The 24,217-nt window shown below is 42.6% G+C and overlaps 1 protein-coding gene across 1 annotated transcript in view; it reads left to right on the forward strand.

The window, feature by feature from the left end:
- The window catches only part of ALK (ALK receptor tyrosine kinase), a 570,631-nt gene that overhangs the window by 351,813 nt on the left and 194,601 nt on the right, over window positions 1-24,217 (forward strand). Inside the window, exon 5 of the mRNA XM_054022041.1 lies at window positions 10,598-10,725. Within this exon, the coding sequence (XP_053878016.1) occupies window positions 10,598-10,725 (128 nt within the window). The remainder of the gene's footprint in view (window positions 1-10,597; window positions 10,726-24,217) is intronic.

Below are 24,217 nucleotides of genomic sequence, written 5' to 3' on the forward strand. Positions count from 1 at the left end.
AAAATATTCCCATTTACTTCAATGTGAGTTAAACTCTGCGGCTCTATTTCTTCAGTTACTCATGTGATTAAGTCTCTGCAGTACTGAGGCCATAGTTTGTAAGCTCTCCAGAGCAAGGAGACTGTTTTGTAGAATTCCAGGTGATGTGTAGGTAATTTAATAAAAATAATTAGTGTAATCTCTCTGGCAGGGATTCTTCATCAGCCTCTCAAGAAAGGGGTAAACTCCAGGCCTTATGAAAAAAGCCCTATAGAGAAGGATAGTTCTTCTACAGGTTTGTTTTGTGTCATCATATAGAAATTACAAGAAAATTCTATATCTACTATATAATCATGTGGGATGGTTTACAAATCCTGTGGAAGGGATGTCATTCTCTATTAAATTCTCTGGGCTTAATTGTGAGTCCTCCTCCTTATACCCCAGCCCTGCATGGCCAAGGATCTCTTGTGAGGGCTCCCCACAACATCAGAGCATACATGGAAAGGAAAGCAGCTACTGCCAGGCTGCTGAACCCCCTTTCCTTGCATGTACGTGACTAGAGGCAATAGCCTGATGTGACAGCCCCAAAGGGATGGTTCAGATTGTTTCCTCCCTGGCACAAGCAAGGACATATTAGATTGCAACTCAGTCACAATCTCGTTCATGCCCAGTTTCTAGGGCAAGGGAGCTATGCACTGCTCCTGGTTTACAATCCAGGCCTAAAGATTCTAGAGTAATTTCTGTAGGGCCCTGTTATAATTCTGTAGAACCCTAGTAGTTTAATCTCTATTAAAATAATATAGGACTTCTCCTTGAAGGAATAAAAGCCAGGATATCACTGCAGCCATCCCTTCAGTTTTGTGGCAGAATTTTAACAGAGGTCTCCTAGAAGGTTCCAAGAACCCCTTCCAGCACATCCCTTAGCAAAAAGTCCTGTAGAATTTAATAGAGCTAACAATAGATTCCTATAGAAATTAATGGTCTGAACCAATGCCGGTTAAAGTCCATGGGAATCTTTGCATTGACTTCTATGGGCTTTGGATCAGGGCCTAAGCAGAGCTCTTTAGATAGTATTCTAAAAGCTATGGTATCTAAAAGATAGCAGGATTCCTACTATAGAATCCTATAGGATGGCTTAAATTCTCTATTAAATCCTATATTAAACTGTATCACTATCCATTATGACTTTTTTTTTTTTTTAACAGGGACAAGTTTCACTGAAACATAGTGAAATAAATGCCCATTTTCCTCATTTCCTTATCCAAGCGTTCTCCAAGTGGAATAGTTAGATACACAATTTCTGATTTGTGCAGGGGGGAGTCCTTCTGTGTTAATGCTGCATCCATAGGCAGCAATATATTACTAACTGCCTCTTTAGAAAATAGCTCTTTTCCAAAAACAGCTAACCAGTGCCCAGGTTCTTTTATTTTAAGTAGTTTTAAGATCAATTAATTGAAATAAATTTAATGTGGATCATTTAAAATAATCTCAGGGCAATGCAGGGTAACATTAGCATACAGTTTGAGCTAATGGGGAAAAAGTCTACAGAATTTTCTGTGGTTCATTCATATTATTTTCTCTTTCCTGGAATTTTGAGAGGAATCACTTGCAGATATTTTTCATTTTCTTTCTGCTGCAGCCCAAATAGATCTAATTTGTTCACACCTAATGCAGTATCTGTTGGTAGGCACAGCTTGACTTGAGTCTGGAGGATTATTGACTGCTATAAACCACTTTTAATCATGGAACCATGTGTTGGAAGGGCATAGTTCATCTCTTTCCCAAATTCCTCTAGTAGAAGGAGGGAAGAAAAATCTCTTAAGTAATCCTGGTGAGAATTTTGTCTTTTTAATCCTCTCCTTAACAAGGTATTATTTTTAAGGAGCAAGTTTTAACTTTTTCAAAGTACTGTACCTTCATGATGCTGGATGTGTGTTTTGTTTTGAAATACTCTAACCGCAGCTATTGTTGTTGCATTTAATTGTATAGCTCTCAAAAGTGTGCAGAACACTTTAACAAAACAAAACAAATGGGTGAAAATCTGTCCTGAAAATCATAGGTTCTATTAACAGGCATGACATAATAGGCTAAAAAACAAGAGTGGGTGTGGAAGGTGAGGAAGGACATGGGTTTCAGAAATAAGATTCTGCTGATACTCAGTTTAGCTGTGGAGATTTTTAATTTTTTTTAGACATTTTTGTTTATTCGGTGGTCAAGGTAGAAGAGGTGAGCCATAAGCAGAGATCTGAGGCCCTGATTCAGGGAGGCACTTAAGCTTGTGCTTCTCACTTAAGCATTTAAGCACTTGTTTAATTGCTTTCCTCAATAGGGATGCTATCCTGGATAATGAGAAAGTTGTGACTTGCCAGACCCGAACTGGGAGGGCATTCTGGATGAAACTCATCCACTTCAAATGGCCTGTACAAGGACCATGCAACACGTAAGCCCCTTTTTTGAGGGCATAAGTAGTGACATGGGCCATGTGCTGGCTTTCAGAACAAGAGTGAATTTCACCCTTCATGCATAGAAGTCTTGGGAAGAGTGATTGTGTGAGAAGAGGAGATATACGGAGGATTGAGGATAAAATCATTGATACAGTTAAGTATTTTATTACACCTCCTCACTGAGGGACAAATACTCCAACAAACCAGTTTGTGCACATACATCTGGGGCAGGGATTATCAAAATCCTCTAACCATGCAGTCAGACTGGCATATGTAGGGCATGCATTTTTCAGCTTGAGATTCCATTTCTGGCTCTAGCTGATCATTTTTTCAGAACACTCTGCTTTCCAGAAAGTATTGTGACTGCTTGCACTCAAACATCTTGATGCTCATGTTATCCAGAGAAGCATGCAGAATGACATTTAATGCACTACTGTATTGGTCGGTATTAATTGGTAATGTACCTCCCCAAATTAAATACTTTGTGAACAACTGTAGGGGGTCTAAAATTATAAATATCTCCCAAAAGTCAAGTTCTTACCAAAAAAAATCTTACTGTGTCCACTGAAACTGATGCTGTGTATAAGCAAAAGTAGTGCTTGGGAGCTAAAAAAGAGCTGGATTGTAACTGTGAGGTTTGGGGAGAGTTGGGATTGTGGGAATGCTTAGGATAGTTTGGGGAGTGACCAGAAAGACTTAACCCTGTGGTTGGTGCTGTGCAACCAATGCCATTAAAGTGCCCAGCATTCTATTCCCAGGACTGTTCTCTTCTTCCTAAAGAGTGTAGAGGAGGTAATGTGTTTGGCCCATGTTGGGGACTGAGGTTCTCTTTTAGTCCTGCAGTGATCCTTCTGACTATGGAAGACTGGCACTAATGAACTCCGAGAGTCCAGTCCAGCCCTTCTGCAAGCACTTGCTCCCTCCTCTCAAACTGTGACATGGGCCCTGGTGGCAGAGTTTGGATCTGGGTCTGAAGTTTTCCAAAGTTTGAGAATATTTGGATGAAGGGTTTTGTTTTACTCAAATTCTTGGGCAACGTCAGAAAATCATGACACTTTTAATCTGCATATTGAACTGTTGTTTATATTCTAAATATTAGAACCATTGAAACAAATTCATCCCTGGTATAACTCTAGTGACTCTACTGGAATTACAACAGTGTTGAATTTGGCCCACTGTGTATCAGGAGAGATAGCAGTCATTGCTCAATGTCAATCTTGCTTAGTCATCTCTGAGCAACAATGTTCAGAGCCCAAGCCTGGACGAGGACTTGGGATTGTTCCCAATGCAATAACAGGACAGGGAGAGGGAGCCACCGTCCTGTGAACAGTGTCGTCATTCAGATTAGAAGACATTAAATTGTGGTCTCTTCTGCTATTTGATAGGTGTCCAGGAAGACACTAAAGATCTCAAAGGATAAAGATTAGGGAGATACTCCTGGTGTCCTCTCTTGATAACACAGGTTTTAATACTCATTGCTGCATGTGAGTTATTGCTGTGTGCCCAGCAGCTGAAGCCTTTTTCCATACAGCCGTTGATGTGCCAGTATTTAATTCATTGTTTTGAGAAGCACTTTGGAAGATACCCTTCAAATAAAAGGTGTTATGTGAATCTGAATCTTGTTTTACTGTATCCTGTTTGTAGGAGCGGAGAGGGTTACATGTCCAACAGTTATTGAGCACGACTCCACATTGGATATTTCCCCTCTTCTTGCCTAAATAATAGTTTAAACCCCTTACTGCTATCTTGATAAAATGATTTCTAAAGTGTCACAAAAATGTAGGCTGTTTAATAGTGTTATGGAAATACAAATAGTTAACCTACCAGCAGATATAATTTACCCTATAGCATATCCTGCTACAGGTCAAGGGTGGGGGGGGGTGAAGGTTATTTGTTTGGGGGGGGGTTGGGTTTTTTTTTTTTTTTAGATTTTAGAGTGAATGTGATGCTGTAAAAACGTACCAGTGTGATAGATCTAGAGCATGATGACTGATCTGTATTTATAGAACAACTACACTGTGGACCATGAATCTTCTCCCATTCTGATCCACCAATCTTCCTTTATAATGATTCACTTCTAGGCATGAGGACAGCTTCTCTCCATTGGGTCATTCACTCCTTGTTTGATGTCCCTGATAAATCTGCCAGTTACTGTCATATTTATAGTGTTTTTTGTGATGTGCCCACCTCTCTACTAGGAAGTGGACTGAGAACTACCCATTTTTTCACATAGATTACTTGAACCTAAACAAATCCATTTCTAGGAAGTTGCACCACAAACTCTGAAGGTTTGTAATGAATCTGGCCTCAAGTGAGCCTACCCTTCCCCTGTCTTGAATTCCAGTGACATAAAATACTTGCTTGGCCACAGCTCTGAAAGTTAATAAAGTTTCAGTGGTAAACTATGAGAGACCTGAGAATTTCAAACTAAAGTTATTGCACCAGTAACTCAGAAAAGCAATTCCTAAAAGTCTTGACACATTTATCCGGAGGGTTAGCGGTAGCACAGAAATGGAAATCATTGTTGAAGGCCACTGTGTACTTGGAATTAAAATCCATCAGTCTTTTGAAATGGTGAGGAATGTTTTTCATGATATACAGATGTTCCTGCATTTTTCAGAGTAAATTATGTCCAAAGCTGGTTTACCCTGCTTGTAGAGAAATTAGTTATCTTTTAGAGATTAAAGGGATACCAGTGAGATGGCTTTAGTCTCCATGGTTTTTTTTGTTTGTTTTAAAGGGATGGGTGGGAAAAGAGAGGTGGTTTAAAGAACGGCATATGAATAAAAATGCTTCCATGATTTGATTTGATTTGATTTTCTTTAATTTCAGTGAACACAGGATTTATTTTGCAGGGAATAGCAGGAGGAAGGGTAAGGTGTATATAGCCTTTATTGATTTGAAAGCTGCCTTTGACTCTTTTGATTGTCACTCCTTTGGCTGTGCCTGAAAAGTTACTGGTGTACCTAGCAAGCTCCTCAATCTTCTTGTAGAAATGCATTACCAAAGTGTGAGCTGTGACTGCTTAGGTAGTAGGATATCCAGTTGGTTTGAGCACAGCAGTGACGTCCATTCAATGTGCGTGGCTGCCCTCAAATGATCTGTTCAACCCCATTATTGACCAAATGATGGAAGCCATCACTAGCTGCATACCCGGGTGATACTGTGTAAGGGGTCGGACTCACTCCTGCGGCACCTCCTGCTGGTCTCTCGGGGAATTAGCTCGACCCAGCCTCCGGAGCGCCCTCTGCAGGCCGGTGATCTGCCTTGTCACTTCTACTGGGCCCTGTGTCCCTCCCAGGACCCGGGTGCCCCTTGCTCTGGGTGCTGCCCCCTGGCAGTACCCCCACACACACTGGGTCTCCCCTCCTAGGGGAACCCCTACCCACTAACCCCACCTCACCTCAGAATAAGGCTACTGCCAGTCACCATCTAGCCCCACTCCCTGGGGCAGACTGCAGTGTCAGCCACACATCACAGGCAAGAAGGGTTTGGACCTGCTGCCTTGGCCTACACCTGGGTTGCCCTCTGCAACCCCCAGTACCCCTTAGCCTAATGCTAGGCCGCAGCCTGGGGCTTTCCAGGCTGGAGCTCCCCAGCTCCTCAGCTTTCCCCAGCCTTGCTCCACCCAGGTACTCTGTCTTAGCTCCCTGCAGCCAGGCCCTTCTCTCTCTGAGTGCAGAGAGAGACTCTGTCTGAGCTCCTAGCTCCCTGCCTTTATAGGGCCAGCTGAGTCTGTTTGGGGCGTGGCCCCAGCTGCAGCCACTTCCCCCGAATCAGGTTAGCCTTCCCTGCCCCAGCCTTCTCCCAGGGCTGTTGCAAACCCCTCAGGGCAGGAGTGGATGTCCACCCCGCTACATACTGCATGACTTCTACATAATAGGCCTGGAATATGAGAATTACATGGCTATATTCTCATCCTCATGAACTAATTTCATCAATGCCCATAATTTATATATGGAAAAAGCAAGTAAGTTTGGTCATCAAGTCAACTGGAAGAAGACCAACCTGATGAAGGTGGCTGATGGACCTCTACTCCTACCCATCATAATCGATGGACAAGAAGTTGAATTCATCAATTCATTTGAACATCTTGGCTCTGTTTACACCAAGGAGGGAAGTTGCCTTGCTAACACGAAGCATCAAATCAGCAAGGCTATGGGTGTTATACATGCTTTTGGGAGCCTGTGTAGTGTCAACACCACATATCAACTCAGACTAAAATGTGTATCTATCAAGCATCAGTGGCTTTTGTCCTTTTGTATGGCTCTGGGCCGCCATAGGGATGCAAATGCACCAGCTGGGCACTTTCAACATGAAGCAGTAATGATGCATTGACGGCATATGGTGGCTTCATCACATTATAAATGAGGAGGTCAGGCATCAGACCAACCAGCCTCCAGCGTCTCCCAAAGTGATGGTGTTGAGTCAGGTAGCTTGGCCATCTGCTCCATATGTTGGGATCCATACAAATTCTCCAGCTTTATGTTTGATCCAACAAAAGCTGGATGGAGAAAACTTGCACACAGCCTTGCACATGCTGGAGGGATGTCATGGCTTCCAACTTTGCCTCCTTTGGCCTTAATATAGATCAGGATGCAATGCTGGCAGGAGACTGGGCTCTCTGGAAATGGCTGATCTGAAGTGTGTACTCTACATTCCAGAAGCAGGGGAATAAATGAAGATTAGTTTGATGTAAATGTCACCACAGGCGCCAACTTTCCCAGCCCCGCCCCGACCCCGCTCCGGGCCCGCCTCTTCCCCGAGTGCACCATGTTCCTCCTCCTCCCAACAACTGTTTTGTGGCGCAAGTGCTGGGAGGGAGCGGGGAAAAGCAGGACACGGTGGCGCACTCAGGGGAGGAGGCTGAGGTGAGCTGGGGCGGGGAGCTACCGGTGGGTGCAGAGCACCCACCAATTTTCCCCCGGGGGTGTTCCCGCCCCGGGGCACCCATGGAGTCGGTGCCTCTGAATGTCTCCTGGTAGTGGAAGCTTCAAAATAAAACTATTGGGCTGGCACATGAGAACCAGAAAGTGAAACTGACCATAAACAAGAAATGATACTGAGCAGTCTAGTGTCACCATTCATGCTGAGAAGAAGATGAAAAAAGGAATCAAATGGCATAAATGCTTAAAAATAGATTTTTCTTATTTAAAAAAAATCAGAGCATTCAATAATCTAAAGTGGTGTTAGTAGGTAGATGGGTAAAGAATTTAAGATATTCTAGCAGACCCAAGACCTCCTAAGAACTTTGCAGTTGTCATTGTGCAGCGTTTCATGGCCATTTGGACCCTTATAGTGACAGTGGGGGATAGAACTCGTATCTTCTTCTTCCAAAAGCACTGGCTATAACTATTGGAACTAAAGGAGAATTTATTTTAGTTATTAACAATGTAGGACCGGTGATACACAGTTAATCAGTTCTGATTCGACACAGCATGGGGCAGTGGTGCACACATGTATTATTATGAGTTCATTCAAATAAATACTGTGACAAAGAGAGAGAGATGATTTTATTTCCTTTTTGGGATGCTGTTAAGCTGGTAATGTCTCTTAAAAAGTACGTCAAAATTTGGGCAAGTTCTTATCTGATTGCAGAATCCATGTAAATTGTGTAGTTTTTTTTTTCTCAAAAACATCTGCTCCAATGCTCTTTTTACTAAAGATAGATAAATTCCTGTGTCCAGCCCACTTGACAACACCATAATAACAAACCAACATGAAGTGGAGCAATTAGGGATCTTGATAAGGAAACTTCTGTTTCAAGAGTCAATTATAAAAGAGCAACTGCTTCTAAACTTTCTTGCCACTGACCCCATTAAGTTAATCTGAAATAGTTATAATGTTCCTCAAAAATGCCTAATCTTGCTGTTTCAAAGTGTCCTAAGGAAGCACTATATATTTTTTTTAAACAATTGCAGCTGCAGTGTATTGGGAATTTTCTAACAGGCCTTATGGAACACCTGTTCTGTTTGTTCCCAGATGACCAATTACAATAAGCTTAAAAGGAAATCTTATATGCTTTTACCCATTTTTTGTTTCGGTTTCCTGGAAGAATCTGTGAAAGGAAATGTAAAGAATAGGGGAAAGGCCTATACAACAGGGCTATAGAGTTTCTCAGCTGTATTAATGGTTTGAATATGGCCAAATGGGTAGTGAGCAAACATTTCCATCATCCAGGGTACTGAACAGACTCATGTGAAATGAGTTGGTGGGTCCAATCTAGCTCCTAGAGTATGAATATTCCTGTCACAAAACATCCCTTTACAACTGTCACTAATTGGTATCTTTATTGGCAACCTCTACACTAGGGGTGGGCAAACTACGGCCCGTGGGCTGCATCTGGCCCACCAGCCATTTTAATCCAGCCCTCGAGCGGGGTCTGGAGCTTGGCCCGCTCCAGTGCTCCAGCCAGGAAGCAGGATCGGGGGCTGCTCTATGCAGCTCCCGAAAGCACCAGTATGCCCCCCCCCTAGCTCCTATGCGTAGGGGCAGTCAGGGGGCTCCACTCTGCACACTGCCCCCACTCCAAGTGCTGCCCCCACAGCTTCCATTAGCCGGGAACCGCGGCCAATGGGAGCTGCAGGAGCAGCGCCTGTGGATGGGGCAGCATGCAGCAGAGCTGCCTGGCCGCGCCTCCATGTAGGAGCCTGACGGGGGACATGCTGCTGCTGCTGCTACTGGGAGCCACTTGAGGTAAGCGTTGCCCGGAGCCTGCACCCCTGAGCCACCCCCTCCCCCCGGTCCATGCCCCAACCTCCATCCCCCTCCCACCCTCCGAATTCCTCGGTCCCAGCCCAGAGCACCCTCCTATACTCCGAACCTCTCAGCCCCACCCCAGAGCCTGCAACCCCAGCCGGAGCCCTCACCCTCCTGCCCCAGTCCGGAGCTCCTTCCCACACCCTGAACTCCTCATTTCTGGCCCTACCCATCCCCAGCCAGAGCCCTCACCCCCTCCCACACTCCAACCCCAATTCCATGAGCCCACCATACAATTTCCATACCCAGATGTGGCCCTCAGGCCAAAAAGTTTGCCCGCCCCTGCTCTAAACAGTGACCAAGGGTGGAATGAGCCACAGAGTGTGAATTGTCCATTCATGTCCTTTTGTTCCTAAATATAAATCTGTATTTCCTGTAGGTCAGGATTGTGGCATGTTTGTGGGGAGGAGGGAGACTCACATCGTTGTGGCTTGTGTTTATACCTGTTCTGTAGACCTACAATGTCAGGGCCAAATATAGGGGTGATGTGTTAAGATGCTGAAAACTGCATGTTAAGGAAGTGCCACGGTATCTAAGTACGTGTAACTTTGATGCTGAGTGGCTGGGAAAGTGGGGTGCAGCAGCAAAAACAAGAAGTCGGAGGGTGAGAGGTTTGCATGTAAGGGGCTGGTCTTTAATTTTCTTCCTACCTCTCAGTGAATACATTATGCCAGGATAGACTCAGACTCCATTGTTCCCACTTACAATTGCTTAGCAACATGTAACTTACATTGCCTTACACATCATTTCTGAATTTGGCCCTTAGTCTCCAGGGCCATAGTCAAGTTAAAAGAAAAAAAAGTACAAACTAAGGGAACAGTACAGACAGGGAAATGGGCCATTTTAATTTTAAAAACTCACACGCATTTGGAGTTCCAACCAGCCACATAGAAGCAAAATGCATTACATCAAACAGATATAAAGTCTGGGAAATACAGCTATTCAGCAACCCCCTTTCCCTCTCCCCCCCCCCGCCCCCCGAGGATAACTTATTGCCTGAATCTGTATAACAGACTTTGTTGGTGGAAGGCAGGAAGGAGTGATATTTAGAGAAGGCGTGCATGTGTGTGACAGATTTCACAGCTCACTTTGCAAAGGACGTTGGGCTCCTTTTAAACAGCCGCAAGACATCTGCAAGAGATCTCAGAGCTGAGAAGTGTGGCAGATGAGAGAGAGAACCCATCATTAGCTGATGTTATTCATTTGTCATGACATCTCCATTCTTTGGAAAAAAAAATTCTTAGAGGTTTATTTTTGCAGTCTAAGGAAGCAAAGGCCACTGGTGGGGCAGCATAGGGGGACAGTATGATAAGCCATGGGAGCTGCTATGTTTGGACATGTGTGCCTTGTAAAATAGCCTCCTTTCTTACCACTCTTTTCCTGTGTTGTTTCCTTTTGCTTTGTGACGAGACCAGATGGGTGCTTCTGCAGAAGAGAGTTGGACACCTTAAGAAACCTTTTCGGATCTCACTGGAATATGTTGCTAGTGGGAACAGGAGTGTAGCTGCCATGGACTCCTTTGCAATGAAGAACTGCAGTTCAGGTAACATAGAGTATTCCATTCTTTCTAACTCATTGTGTCTTGTTACCTTTTTAGGCAAAAAGGTTTTTGTCAATTATACAATCTTCTTCATATAGTAGAAAGTTCTATTATAGCTAACTTAATCTCCCCTAAGCGTTCAATGCAGTACATGACATTTTAGTTTTCTGGAAAGTTTAATGATAGCACTTCCATTAAATACAGGCTGTATCATTAATTCAAGCACTTCACTTCAATGTTTCACCCCAGAGGTGGCCACATTTCAATTTAGCTGTATGTATGCAGTTTGTGAATCATGTTGGAATCCTCAGGCATTATATGTAAATGAAGAGTATTATTAGTGGTAGTACTTAGCCTATTGGTTTTTGTGGATTTTATTAAAATATGTCTAGAAAATAGGGATTAGGAAAATTGGTGAAAGTTGATTTAAACATGTTCCTTTTTCAAACTCTCCAGGACAGAGAAATCTATTGAAGACTATACATAATTTTGATCATTATTTGCATTGCCATGCCCAAAAGCGCAGTTACGATTAGAGCCTTGTTGTGTTAGCACTGTACAAACACATAGTAAATTGCTATCAGTTCCAGGCAGAGAGAGCCCGTGGTGCTGAACATGCAACATTCCAGGTGGAATGTTCCTGCTGTGCTGCTGAATGTGTCGTACTGTACATACTCGCCATCCCAATGAAGATAATGGACAATCTCATCACAGTTGGTTCAAATAGAGGACTGTCATCATCAGTGTCAAGGTTAAAAAAAATGTGTTTTTAGGCATCAAAGAAAAAATAAGAGGGGGCTGATGCTCATTCAAACACCTAGCTGCTTCAATAATTTGTTTCAACAAGAAATGCTACCCTATGATTTCATGACACGAAGGTAAACTGTGGCCGTGTAATTAATATTAACAACAAGGGGGAAGAAACGCAAGCCAAAATAAGGAAAGAACAGGTTCAAGAATATTTAGATATGGTAGATGTATTGAAGGGCTTGATGAAATGCACCCTAGGGTACTTTAGGAACTAGCTAAAGCAATCTTGGATCCATTAGAGGTCATCTTTTGAAAACTCCTTGATGATGGGTGAGACTGGAGAAGGGCAAACATAGTACCTATCTTTAAAAGAGGGAAATAATGGTTACCTGGGGAATTATAGACCAGCTGTCTAACTTCAATACCTGGAAAGATACTGGAACAAATTATTAAACAATCAGTTTGTAAGCAGCTAGAAGATAATAGGGTTGTTAGTAATAGCCAACATGGATTTGTCAAGTATAAATTATGCTAAATCAACCTAATTTCCCCCTTTGACAGGTTTACTAGCCTAGTAGATGGGGGAAGCTGTAAATGTGGTATATCTTGATTTTAATAATGCTTTAGACACAGTCCCCCATGACATTCCCATAAGCGAACTAGAGAAATATGGTTTAGATTAAATTACTATAATATTGGTGCAAAACTGGTTGAAAGAGTGTGCTCCAAGAGTCGTAATCAGTAGTTCACTCTCGAACTGGGAGCATGAACCTAGTGAAGTCCTGCAAGGCTCAGTCCTGGCTCTGATACTATTCAATATTTTTATTAATGACTTCAATAATAGAGTGGAGAATATACTTCTAAAATGTATGGATGATGTCAAGCTGGGAGTGGTTGAAAGCACTTTGGAGGCCATGTTTAGAATTCAAAATGAGCTTGGTCTGAAATAAACAAGATGAAATTCAACAAAGACAAGTGCAAAGTATTACACTTGAGAAGGAAAAATCAAATGCAAAACTACAAAATTGGGAATAACTGGCTAGGCAATAGTACTGCAGAAGAAGATCTGGGGGTTATAGTGGATCACAAATTGAATATCAGTCAACAATGTGATGCAGCTACAAAAAATGCTAATATCATTCTGGGGTATTGTGACCTCCCCAGGATACAAACTGGACTTTTGAACCGTGGTGTCCTCTTAGTTCTCCAGACCAGGGTGTCTCTCACATTGCTTTGTGAGTGAAAAGCAGCCTCCCCGGGCTTTGCTCCCACACAGCCATCAGCATGTAAAGGCACACGCAAAGTTACATGAATGCTTTCTCAGCCAATCATGAACAGATACATGGCAACACATGCATATCCCTCAGCCCCAGCCTTGCACACCAGAAATGTGCTGCTTACACTGCCCTTTGGACAGGGCAAGCCCTCATAAGTCTGTCATGTTATCAAAGAAAATGAATATGCCCCAGCCCTTTTTAAACTGAGCAGAGATTCCCCAATCACTTCAATCAAAACACACTGGTTTAGATAAAAGAATAAAACAAGTTTATTAACTGAAGCAACATAGCTAGATTTTAAGTGCGGATAAGTGATGCAGCTATAAAAAGTCAGAATTGGTTACAAAAGAAATAAAAGATAACTACACAGTCTTATTCCTAAACCTTTACCAAGCTAAGAAAAATTTTAAGCAAACTGCTTTTTTCACCACTTTGGATGTTGCAAGCAGTTCATGGTTGTTAGTACATAGGCTGGATTGGGTTCCCTGCCTGGAACCAATCTCCCCAGTTCAAAGTCTTCCAAGCATTCCACCCCAGCTCACCTCTGCTCCATCCCCTCCCCAAGCCCTGCAGCAGCTCCCCCCTCTGCCCTGAGGCACCTCCCCCGCATCAGCTCCCCACCCACCCCTCCGCCCTGAGGTGCCTCCCCTGTGGCAGCTCCCCACCCCCCCGCCCGGGGAGCTGTGCGGCAGCTCCCCACCTCATCTCACCTCTGCTCCGCCTCCTCCCCGAGCACGCCGTCACTCCTCCACTTCTCCCGCCTCCCAGGCTTGCGGCGGCAATCAGCTGTTTGGCGCCGCAAGCCTGGGAGGGAGAGAAGCAGAGCGGGGCAGCGTGCTCAGGGGAGGAGGCGGAGCAGAGGTGAGCTGGGGCGGGGAATTCTCCAGCGTGCCGCCCCACACCTCCTTACTTGCTTCAGGCGGCCCTCTCCGTGCCCTCCTGCCCCAGCTCCCTCCGCCTAAATGCTGACGATGACTGGGACGTCCGAAGATCCGGCCGCCACAGTCGCCGCCGAAGAAAATGCCACCCCCCAAATGCTAGTGCCCTGGGCGACCACGTAGGTCGCCTAATAGGTTGCACCAGCCCTGCTTAAGGTGACTGATTTCTACCATTAGGGCTATCAATATATACTGTGAGCCAGAAGGGGAATGAATCAGCATGGATTTCAAATGGCTAGATATAACCCTGCTCATTAAACATACACTGTGTACTGTATACAATCCACATGGAATAAGACCACTTGTTCTTTTTCATTAGCTTGTAATTAAGTCATTCATAGGCAGCTTAACATGTGCTACCATATCCTCTTACTAAAGAGAAGACAGCGATGAACAGTAGCGGGTGATGACCTTGGGGTAGGGGAGGGAACAGGAAAAAAAATAAGAAAGGATGAACCTAAATGTACTCTTTCTGCAGCTGTTTGGATCCTATCAGCAGCTTAAGTGCTTAGATGCCATAATAACCAGTGTAGTGTGCTTTATAGATTGAAGTGTTTGGAAAATAACATTCTGAGCAGAAGTATTAACAAGCAATTGTCCAAGGACTTAAATGAGTCTCTCTTTCCCTAAAGAATATTTTTTTGAATTACATATATTTAAACATAAAGGAACAAAAACCATTTTTAGGAAACAGTACTGAGGAAGATAAAGATCTGGATCTGAATTAGACATAAGGTGAGTTTTGAATGAAGGTAGGGATTTGGGTCTGGGTTTAATGGTAGAGAGATCTCACAAAATCTTGATCCCAAAATAAGTGATATTTTCAGAGAGATGCTTCTCCTGTGAGGTTTCTGTCATTTTGAATATCAGAAATCTCAACGAGTCCTGGTCTCTGACTAGGACTCCTAGGTACTCTGATAATATAAATAATAATTTCTCCAGTCTTGGACAAAAACATCACTAGAACTGAGATTTTGGCTGCACCCGAATTGGAAAATATCCCTTCCCATTTGAGAGCCAAATCTTCAGAATTGAAGCTGGATCTCTGAAATTTGAAGAGGTTTTGGATTGAACTGTCTGGCTCAGTCCCATCTCTGCAAATTGATGATGTGGCAAGTATTTTTAAAAATAGCTTGTCTACCTCTTGTCCTAGGGATCCTTTTGGTATGGAGAGCTGAAAATAAATAAGATGATAAAGGGCAGAAAAAGAATTGAAGAAAAGAGAGAAACAGACCAAATTCTGCTCTGTGTTCCACTGGTGAAACGATGGTGCAAGCCAGGAGAGTTACTCCAGCTTTGCACTGGCAGAACAGAGAACAAGATTTTTACCATTGATGGGGAGAGGCAAGCAATGCAATAGTAGGCTATTAGAGTACAACCCCAATTTTCTAAACTGATCAACTAAACCTCCTGTTTAACTCAAGTTTAATCATGTCCCACAAGTTCATATTGTATTAGTACTATGTCTTCACTGTGCTCTGGATCTCCATACCCTCCTTCTCCTCCAGTGCTAGAAAGAATTAGAAAACCACAAGCATTTTCATTTAACTTCATTTGAGGTCCTTCAAGCCTCAGAATGCAGATACTTAACTGGCCTTGGTCAAGTCACAATGACAAGGGAGAGGATAAATCTAACGTTGGGGGCTTTTTAAGTTTGCTATATCATACCATCCAGAAGTGCACATAACAAATCTATGACACCATGTCATCTTGTTGTTCTAACCCAGTGATTCTCAAACGTTTGTACTGGTGACCCCTTTCACATAGCAAGCCTCTGAGTGCGACCCTCACCCTTATAAATTAAAAACACCTTTTTATATATTTAACACCATTATAAATGCTGGAGGCAAAGTGGAGTTTGGGGTGGAGGCTAACAGCTCGCGACCTCCCCATGTAATAACCTCACAACCCCCTGCGGGATCCCTACCCCCAGTTTAAGAACCCCTGTTCTAACCTGTATTTATTACTACTACCACCACTTCTCTCATGTATCACTTCAGTCCCATTGACTTCAATTCATGAAGAGCTCTGAAGTACATGTTTAAGTCTCATTGACTACAGTAAGATTTAAGCATGTGGTTAAGTACTCTTTCTGATTACAGATGCTTTCCTGAATCAGGGTGTCAGGTTCTGATCTAAAGCCCATAGAAATCAATGGAAAAACAATGCCCATTGCTTCAGTAGCTTTTGGATCAGGTCTTGAAACTGGTAGTATTCTCCATAATAATGAATGGTTGCCATATCCTGTAAATGTGAAACAAATTGTGGTAGTTTATAGAGCAAAATAAGCAGTCACCTAATCTTAAAAAAGTAACATTTACTATTTAGAACAGTAGATGCCTCCAAAGCAGGCATGAACAAATAAATAAACATTGCTTACCTACAGGAGCGGTGCTATGGTTTTTGCCACCCTAGGCGGCAGCGCTCCTCAGAGCATTTGGTGGCGGGGGTCCTTCTGCTCCACGTCTTCGGGGGGGCTTCGGCGGCGGGTCCCGGAGCGAGTGAAGGATCCGCCCGCCGAATTTCCGCCAAAGACCCGGAGCGGAAGGACCCCCACCGCCGAATTGCCGCCAAGGATGGCAAAATGCCACCCCGCCAAATCCTGCCGCCCTAGGCGACCGCCTAAGGTCGCCTTGTGGAAGCGTCGGCCCTGCTTACCTATTACAATTGCAGAAAAGTAGCAGCTGACATTAACTCTACTAAAAGAACTTGTCCATTCTCTGAATACAGTGTACTGTAATTGGTATAGCAATATTTTGTAATTAATGGCAATTTCTAGTAATAAAAACAGTTAATTTCCTGAGTAATGTATTGATGTATTAATGGTATTTAATGATTTTCTACTAATATTTTATTGCATTTGTTAAGTAATTAATTTGGTAAGTTAAAAACTTAATGAATTTAAAGTACTTAATTGTAAGTAAATGAGAAGACATTTTTCTTAATCAGGGAAACTGAACATTACTAATTATTTTTACTTAAGTATAGAAGGAGATAAAATACTTATAAAACATGTACAATGTTTAGTGCTGTTCAGTGTCGGATAAAAGTAGTTCCTCAGATACATGGCGTGGCTGAGAGGAGGAAACACTTAGCTTTGAGGTTTTCATGCTTAGAAATCAGCCTGGAAAAACATATTAATATATTTTTGTTGTTGCTTGGGAGGAAGAGAGTGTTTCAGTTAACCTCTTCAGCAACTCAGCAGTTGCTTTTTCAATTGCAGTTTATGTGCATGAAATATATTTATTACATTCAGAGCTACTAAGTAGCCCCATAGGGATCTCCAGTTAGATTAAATAAAACTTTCTGAAAATTAAGCTGAAAGTTGTTATATAGCTAAAAAATCCAGTGTAGAAAACGTTAAGATGATAGAGAAAGGGGAACAAGCATTTGACCCCAGGGAATGATATTCCTGTGGAAAAAAGTATGGCAAAATAAAGAACTTAGAGAATAATTTTGAAACTCATATGAAAAACTACAAGCAGCCAGTGAAGGGACTTTCCATGCTTCCCCTGATAAGTAATCTGACAGCTGGGTTTCTGAATGAACTATAATTGGCAAATAAATTTTGCTGGATGTCTAGCACAGAGGGGAGTAACAATAATCTGATAATGGCTGTATCCAATCAGGATTGAGTACAGATTTGAGTGATTAAGTCAATGTATATTCCATGAATATTCACTCAAATAAAAACTGAGTTTGTTTCACTTGTGTCTGTTCCCTGTTTGCATTCACTTTCTACAAATTTTCTAGCAAATGAATATGTTGGCAGGGATGTTTGTGGAGTCAGTGAATTGAAGCGAATGACAATGAGCATTTTGTTTGTCAAAAGTTAATTCTAACTCATAAATGTCAGTATGCCTACCAGAAAAATCTGCTTGTAAGAGTTATCCTTATCCAGTCAGAGAACTGAAGCAATACCGTGTGACAAATGTGTCTCAGAACTTACACTGTGTGAATTGTAAATATTAAAACCGCACAACAAAATGCTGGCAACAAATCTACGGGTCAAAAATTATTCATAGAAAGTGTCTAGTGAATTGTTTTCTAATAACAATTTCACTTGAGAGTATTATAAATTGCTTGCAGAAAATTTATAGAGAGAGGCTAAATTAATCAAATTATGTGCTGTGAATGATTTGCTCAACTCTAATTATATGACAGAGAGAGAAGATTCCTGCTTCCAGTGGGAGCAGACACACCCTTTTGGTATGGTCTGGAGATCCATTGCTCAAGGCCCTTCTGACAGGAGAATTGATAATGAACAGAGCAATGAGCACAGACCATATTGTGAACCTGTTACACAAACTGCTGTGTGAAGAAAGGGGGAATCATGCATCTGAGAACAGCATCTCTGTCCATGTATTACACTGCTCTACAGCCAAAATGCTTCTGAAATAAATGTAGTCAAACTTTACTAATTCTGGGTCACTGAGAACGAAAATGATGCTTAAAATTGTTGATTGGCTCTAGTTTTCAAGATATGCTATTGGGTCAGTATATACAACCCTTGACTTGGGAATGGCGGTGGATAAGTGAGTTCTAAAGGGAAGGGATCTCAATTTAAACCAGAAATGACTAAAATACATTTTTGACTGGATCTATGAATAAATCTATGACTGGGTTTGGACAGTACTTGCTTTTTAGGCAAAACAATGAATGATGCAATCTGAAGCTGGTATTGCGTCATCCAATATATGAATTGCATCATGTTATTCTTAGAAGTCATGGATGATGCAATCATAACGAAGCTTACGTCACTCTGCTGAACAAATTGCCCTATATCAGCTCTAGAAATCATACAGTGTTGTGCTCTCTTATTTGTCAGTGTTTGATTTTGCAAAGGGACACATTTCTGTTTAGCCAAAGTGAGCAGAGATGCCTCGTACTTGTGTGAACAGTGCAGATAACTTCTGCTATGTTTGTGGTGAAGTGACTTTTGCATCACAAAAGCGCAGTATAACCACTATGGTTAAGAAAGCCTATCACCTTTATTTTGGCTGAAAAATTGGAGATCGGGACAAGAGGTGGACCCCACACATATGCTGCAACACTTGTGCAACAAATCCTCGCCAGTGGTTGAACAGGAAAAGGAAATCTATGCCTTTTGCAGTGCCAGTGATTTGGAGAGAGCCAACAGATCATACCAGCAATTGTTACTTCTGCATGGTGTCTCCAGTTGGGAAAGGTGTGTCAAAGAAGAAAAAGTGGACTGTGCATTATCCATACATTCCATCTGCTATACGCCCAGTACCCCACGGAGAAGGACTGCCGGTTCCTGATGCACCAGAATCATTCTCACTTGAGTCAGACGAGGAAGAGGAAGAGGATGAAACTTCTGGTCCTGAACTATCAATGTCACAGGACCCACGTTTTCTCCCATCCTCCTCCTCTGAACCACACCTCATAACACAAGGTGAACTGAATGACCTTGTCAGGGATTTGGAACTACCCAAGAGTAAGGCAGAGCTGTTGGGTTCCAGACTACAGCAGTGGAATCTCCTGGCAGGTGATGTTAGGGTTTCCATGTTCCGTGACCGTGAAAAGGATCTTGTCCCATTCTTCTTCATGGAAGGTGAGCTTGTAGCTTGCAACAACATTGATGGTGTGATGGCAGCCCTCAACATCATTTATGATCCAGATGAGTGGAGACTGTTCATTGATTCATCGAAGACGAGTCTTAAAGCTGTTTTACTGCATAATGGCAATGTTTTGCCATCAATTCCAGTTGGTCTTGCAGTCTATGTGAAGGAAACCTATGACAACATGAAACAACTTTTGAGGTGCATAAACTATGACCAACATCAGTGGCAGCTTTGTGGCGATTTGAAGGTTGTTGCTCTCTTGCTTGGTCTGCAGACTGGATACACAAAGTACTGCTGTTTTCTCTGCGAATGGGATAGTCGTGCAAGGGATTCCCACTACATCAAGAAAGATTGGCCACTCCGACAGTCATTGGAGCCTGGGAGGAAAAGTGTTCAGCATCCACCACTTGTTGAATCAAGGAAGATTTTGTTACCACCCTTACACATCAAGCTGGGTCTGATGAAGAACTCTGTCAAGGCCATTGACAAAACACAAGCAGCTTTCAAGTACCTCCGTGGAAAATTTCCAAGGTTAAGTGAAGCTAAGATAAAGGAAGGTGTCTTTGTTGGTACTCAGATTCATGAACTTCTTCGAGATGATGCATTTGACCATGCACTGCGTGGCAAGGAAAAGACGGCATGGAAAGCCTTCCAGCTAGTGGCAATCAATTTTCTCGGAAACAACAAGGCAGACAACTACAGGTTGTTGGTGGAAAACCTCCTCAAGGCATACAAAAGCCTTGGTTGCAACATGTCACTAAAGATAAATTTTTTGCACTCTCATCTAGATTTTTTTCCGCCGAACTGCGGAGCAGTGAGCAACGAGCACGGTGAGCGATTTCACCAGGACATTGCAACAATGGAGAAACGCTATCAGGGCAAATGAAGCCCATCAATGCTTGCAGACTATTGCTGGACAGTGACAAGAGATGCTCCATTTAATGAATACAAGAGACAAGCCAAGAAGCGCCGAGTAGACACTGAATAGGACTAAACTATGTACATAATAGTTTTTTGCCTTTTGTTTCATAATAAATTTGATTTATATAACCCTTTTGCTGATTTTTAAAGTGTTACATAAACAGGACAGGTGAAATATTATCATGTAAAGCAACCATAAACACATGAAAAGACCTAGGTTTACAATTTAGGATTAAAACTCTACTATCTACACAATATACATAGACATAAAATGTAAAAACTTAAATATCTTAGAAACAGTAGCCAATCAGTTGTTTTAATTGTCATATTTGAATTCAGCACATCAAAATACATAATAAATAGCACATTTTATCTCTGAAGCAGACAACTTCTCAAAAATTGTAGACCAGTGTTATTACAGATCCAAAATCAAATTCTGCCTTAATATTTACAGCCCTGCAGCTCCACTGAAACCAGAAGGACTGCATGGGTGTGAAGGTGGGAAGAATTTGGCTTTGCCCAGTGTTATCCAGTTGCCCTGAATCTTGAAGAAGTGAGAAAGTGGCACCCCTTTTGTAATATGGGATTTTCAGAGCAAAGAATTAACTGGATGTTCACCCTTACTATGGAGGTACTATCAAGTTAAGAGCTTGATCCAAAGCTTAGTGAAGTCAGTGTGAATCTTTCTGGGGAGTTCATTGGACTTTGGTTCCAGTTGTAGGTCTCCTGCATTTAAAATAGAAATTTGGCAAATTGGCTGTTTTTTTTCCTTATAGTGGGCTGAGCTCTTCTTATAGTTCTATTGAGTTGGTTCTCCTGTGGATCCAATTTGCCTAAGTAAGTGTTTGGAAAGTCTTTGCTGTTTGTTTGCCTTCTAAAGCTTTGGCAGTCAGTTTCTTCTCTGTTTACCTTCACTCTCAAGTGTAGCAGCACTGATTATTCTGATTCTATGTCCTGTTCCAGTAATAATCTCTAGCACTCTAGCATTTTGATCCATTACGGACGTCATGCTGTGGACAGAGCTACTCTGTAGTTATGAGAATGCAGTGGTCATTTGGAATGAAGCTGCAACTGTTGAACAGTTTCCACTGTGGTTTCTGTGTCTGTTTAGGCTAAATAAAGTAAATCCACAACACTGACGGTCTTTTCCTTTTTCGTTTCCATATTGTTAAATTTTAATGACCAGAACAATAAAAAACGTAAGTCTTAAAACAACATTTTTCCATGGCCTGCCAGAGGAAGCACAATAGTTCAATTAGTGGTCCATCATTTCATATAATAACCATTGTAAAGATTCTTCAGCTCTATAAATCAACTAGTGGGTGCCATAGCTAACTAGTGATGGTTATGTAATATAATTGTCTATTGACCAGAAGAAATACAACATTTCTGAGCTCACTGGAGAGGGGGGTTTTATGAATGTGTATTTAAAAGGCATCTATTTTCCAGGCACCTATCTCAACAGCGTGTGGGGAACTCTATGCTGGTGTAACCCTCCTATGCCAAATGCTTTCCTTATCCATAGCATATATGGGGAAGGCAGAGAGTGGGGTATTCTGGGGGCAGAAGCGAGGTATGGTGGAGCTGGTGTAAGGTTTCTTATGTGACATGCACTGGGGTCAGGTGGCTTGGGATCAGGGAAACACAACTGGATCCTTGGCTTCACCCCTCTTGAGAATCTGACCCTTAACTTTCTGTTTAAATGAACTGCGAAGATAGTGCCTGATCCTGGGAGGTACTGAAAGGCCCTCAGCTCCCACTGTGTATTTGCTGGCAGTTTCTAGTGCTCAGTATTTATTAGCATGTTGAACAATCGGCTCTTACACTACTTTTTAACAGTCTATCTGATTTTATCTTGACCTTCCATCCTTAAGTAAAGCTTACTCTAACAGAGGAGCTGTTGATTCAGTGAAAGAAAATTAACTCTGCAATTTGCTTTCCCCACATTGAACTTATTTTTATTACTGTTAATTGCTGCCACTTAGTTCCTGTGGTGTTTTAACTGCTCAGATTTATTGACATGGTTGTAGGATTCTCCATTCTCACTTGGGAAATGGGGAAGCAAAGAGATGCCTCACTGATGAAGCCCTTATTTCAAGATGATGTTGCCCCAGATTCAAAAGAAGATTTATGTGATCTGCTCCATTGCACAAGTAGATGACAATCTCTAGTTCACTTTTTTATTCTTTTTAACCATTATGTTTTCAGAAAAGTCTGCTAGTTTTAAACAGAGAATGGGACAAGTAAGCCCTGGGACCTCACCTGGGAGGAGAAGGCTGGCAAGGAGCCAAAGGAGGCATAGAACAGCCACTGTGGTGGAGCAGACTCTAGTGATGTGTCCTGAAAGAAGGGCAGGATTTGGACTTCCAGGGAGAGAGCCCTGGGAGGTGCTTAGCTAAGGAACAATGTAAAGGAAACTACAGGGAGATGAAAAGTCAAGCCTGAGGAGGGCAGAAGATGGATTTGTCTCTGTACTTTTAGTTTGGGATTTGGTTGGGGAACTCTAGGGGAGACCCCCAGAGAGTCCTGGATGAACCTAGAGAGGTTGAGGAGGAGAAGGCCTGAGAGGGGCCAGGGTAGGAAGAAGCTGGGAAGCAGCATCAACTAGTCTGAAGAAACAGACTTGGCTGCTGGTTGCAGGGTCCCTGGGCTGGAACCCAGTGTAGAGGGAGGGTCTAGGTTCTCCTACCAGCCACTGACTAGTTAGCGTGAGGCTAGAGAAGGGGATAAGAAACACAGAGAGCCCTGAGAAAATGGAGTGAGAACCCTGGGGTACAGAGTCAGGGCTGAGGATCTGAAACAAGGTCTTGGACTTTGGTTTGTTGGACTACATTACAATAAAAGGTTAGATTAGGTTGGTTAGTTGAACATCTTAGAGGCCAGCAAACATATTACGCACCTCCATATTTGTGAGGGGCAGGTGTCTGACACCATCCAGCCATCATGTTTTAAATCTTCAAGTGGTCTTTTATATCCTGCTTTCATTGGGTCCAAGTGGAAGATAATTCTCTCTGGTAAGTTGATAGGCATTCAGAGCAGATTACAGTACCACCTTGGAGAGTACTGAGTGAGGAGAGAGTGGAACCTGTTTAGTTAGAAAATAGATCTCTTCTTTCAACTTCAATTTGTACCATTTGATGTTTTTGATCATTCAGCGATGCTTCATCTGAATGGCGTCCAACTTCTTTTCAATCTTGAGAGTGAGGGGCCATGTTTCAGTCCCACGCAGCAGAATACTGACCACTGAAGCATTCTATATTCTCAGCGTTGTTTCTCTACTTATCAGGGTGTTGGGTTTGTGAAAGACGTTCTTGATGAGGCTCTCCATTACTAATGACACTTTTCCAGTGTGGATTTCAAATTCTTTCTTGATGGGATAGCTCAGTGGTTTGAGCATTGGCCTGCTAAACCCAGGGTTGTGAGTTCAATCCTTGAGGGGGCCACTTAGGGATCCGGGGCAAAAATCAGTAATTGGTCCTGCTAGTGAAGGCAGGGGGCTGGACTCAATGACCTTTCGAGGTCCCTTCCAGTTCTATGAGATAGGTATATCTCCACACATGTTATTGACAACAGAGCTGAGGTAGGTGGAATCACCAACAATCTTCATTGGATAGTCTCTCACTAAGATACTAGAACAAGCAACATATTTGAAATGACTGATGAGAAGAATTTTGGTTTTATCCAAATTTCCAGGCTCATTTTTGCCACTGAGCTCTCCACGGCTTTAAGTGCCACAATTAGCTCATCCATTGATTTGACAACTAGAGATACATCATAAGCAAAATTGACATCAATGAGGTTCTTATCATCAAGGTATATGCCTAAAATTCATTGAAATAGTGTCTGATCAAGCATGTACTCTGATGCTATTGAAGCACTGGAATGGGTTACCTAGGGAGGTGGTGGAATCTTCTTCCTCAGAGGTTTTTAAGGTCAGGCTTGACAAAGCCCTGGCTGGGATGATTTAGTTGGGAACTGGTCCTGCTTTGAGCAGGGGGTGGACTAGATGACCTCCTGAGGTCCC

The sequence above is a fragment of the Malaclemys terrapin genome, chromosome 3, assembly GCF_027887155.1.
Source record: "Malaclemys terrapin pileata isolate rMalTer1 chromosome 3, rMalTer1.hap1, whole genome shotgun sequence".
NCBI classification, from domain to species: Eukaryota; Metazoa; Chordata; order Testudines; family Emydidae; genus Malaclemys; species Malaclemys terrapin.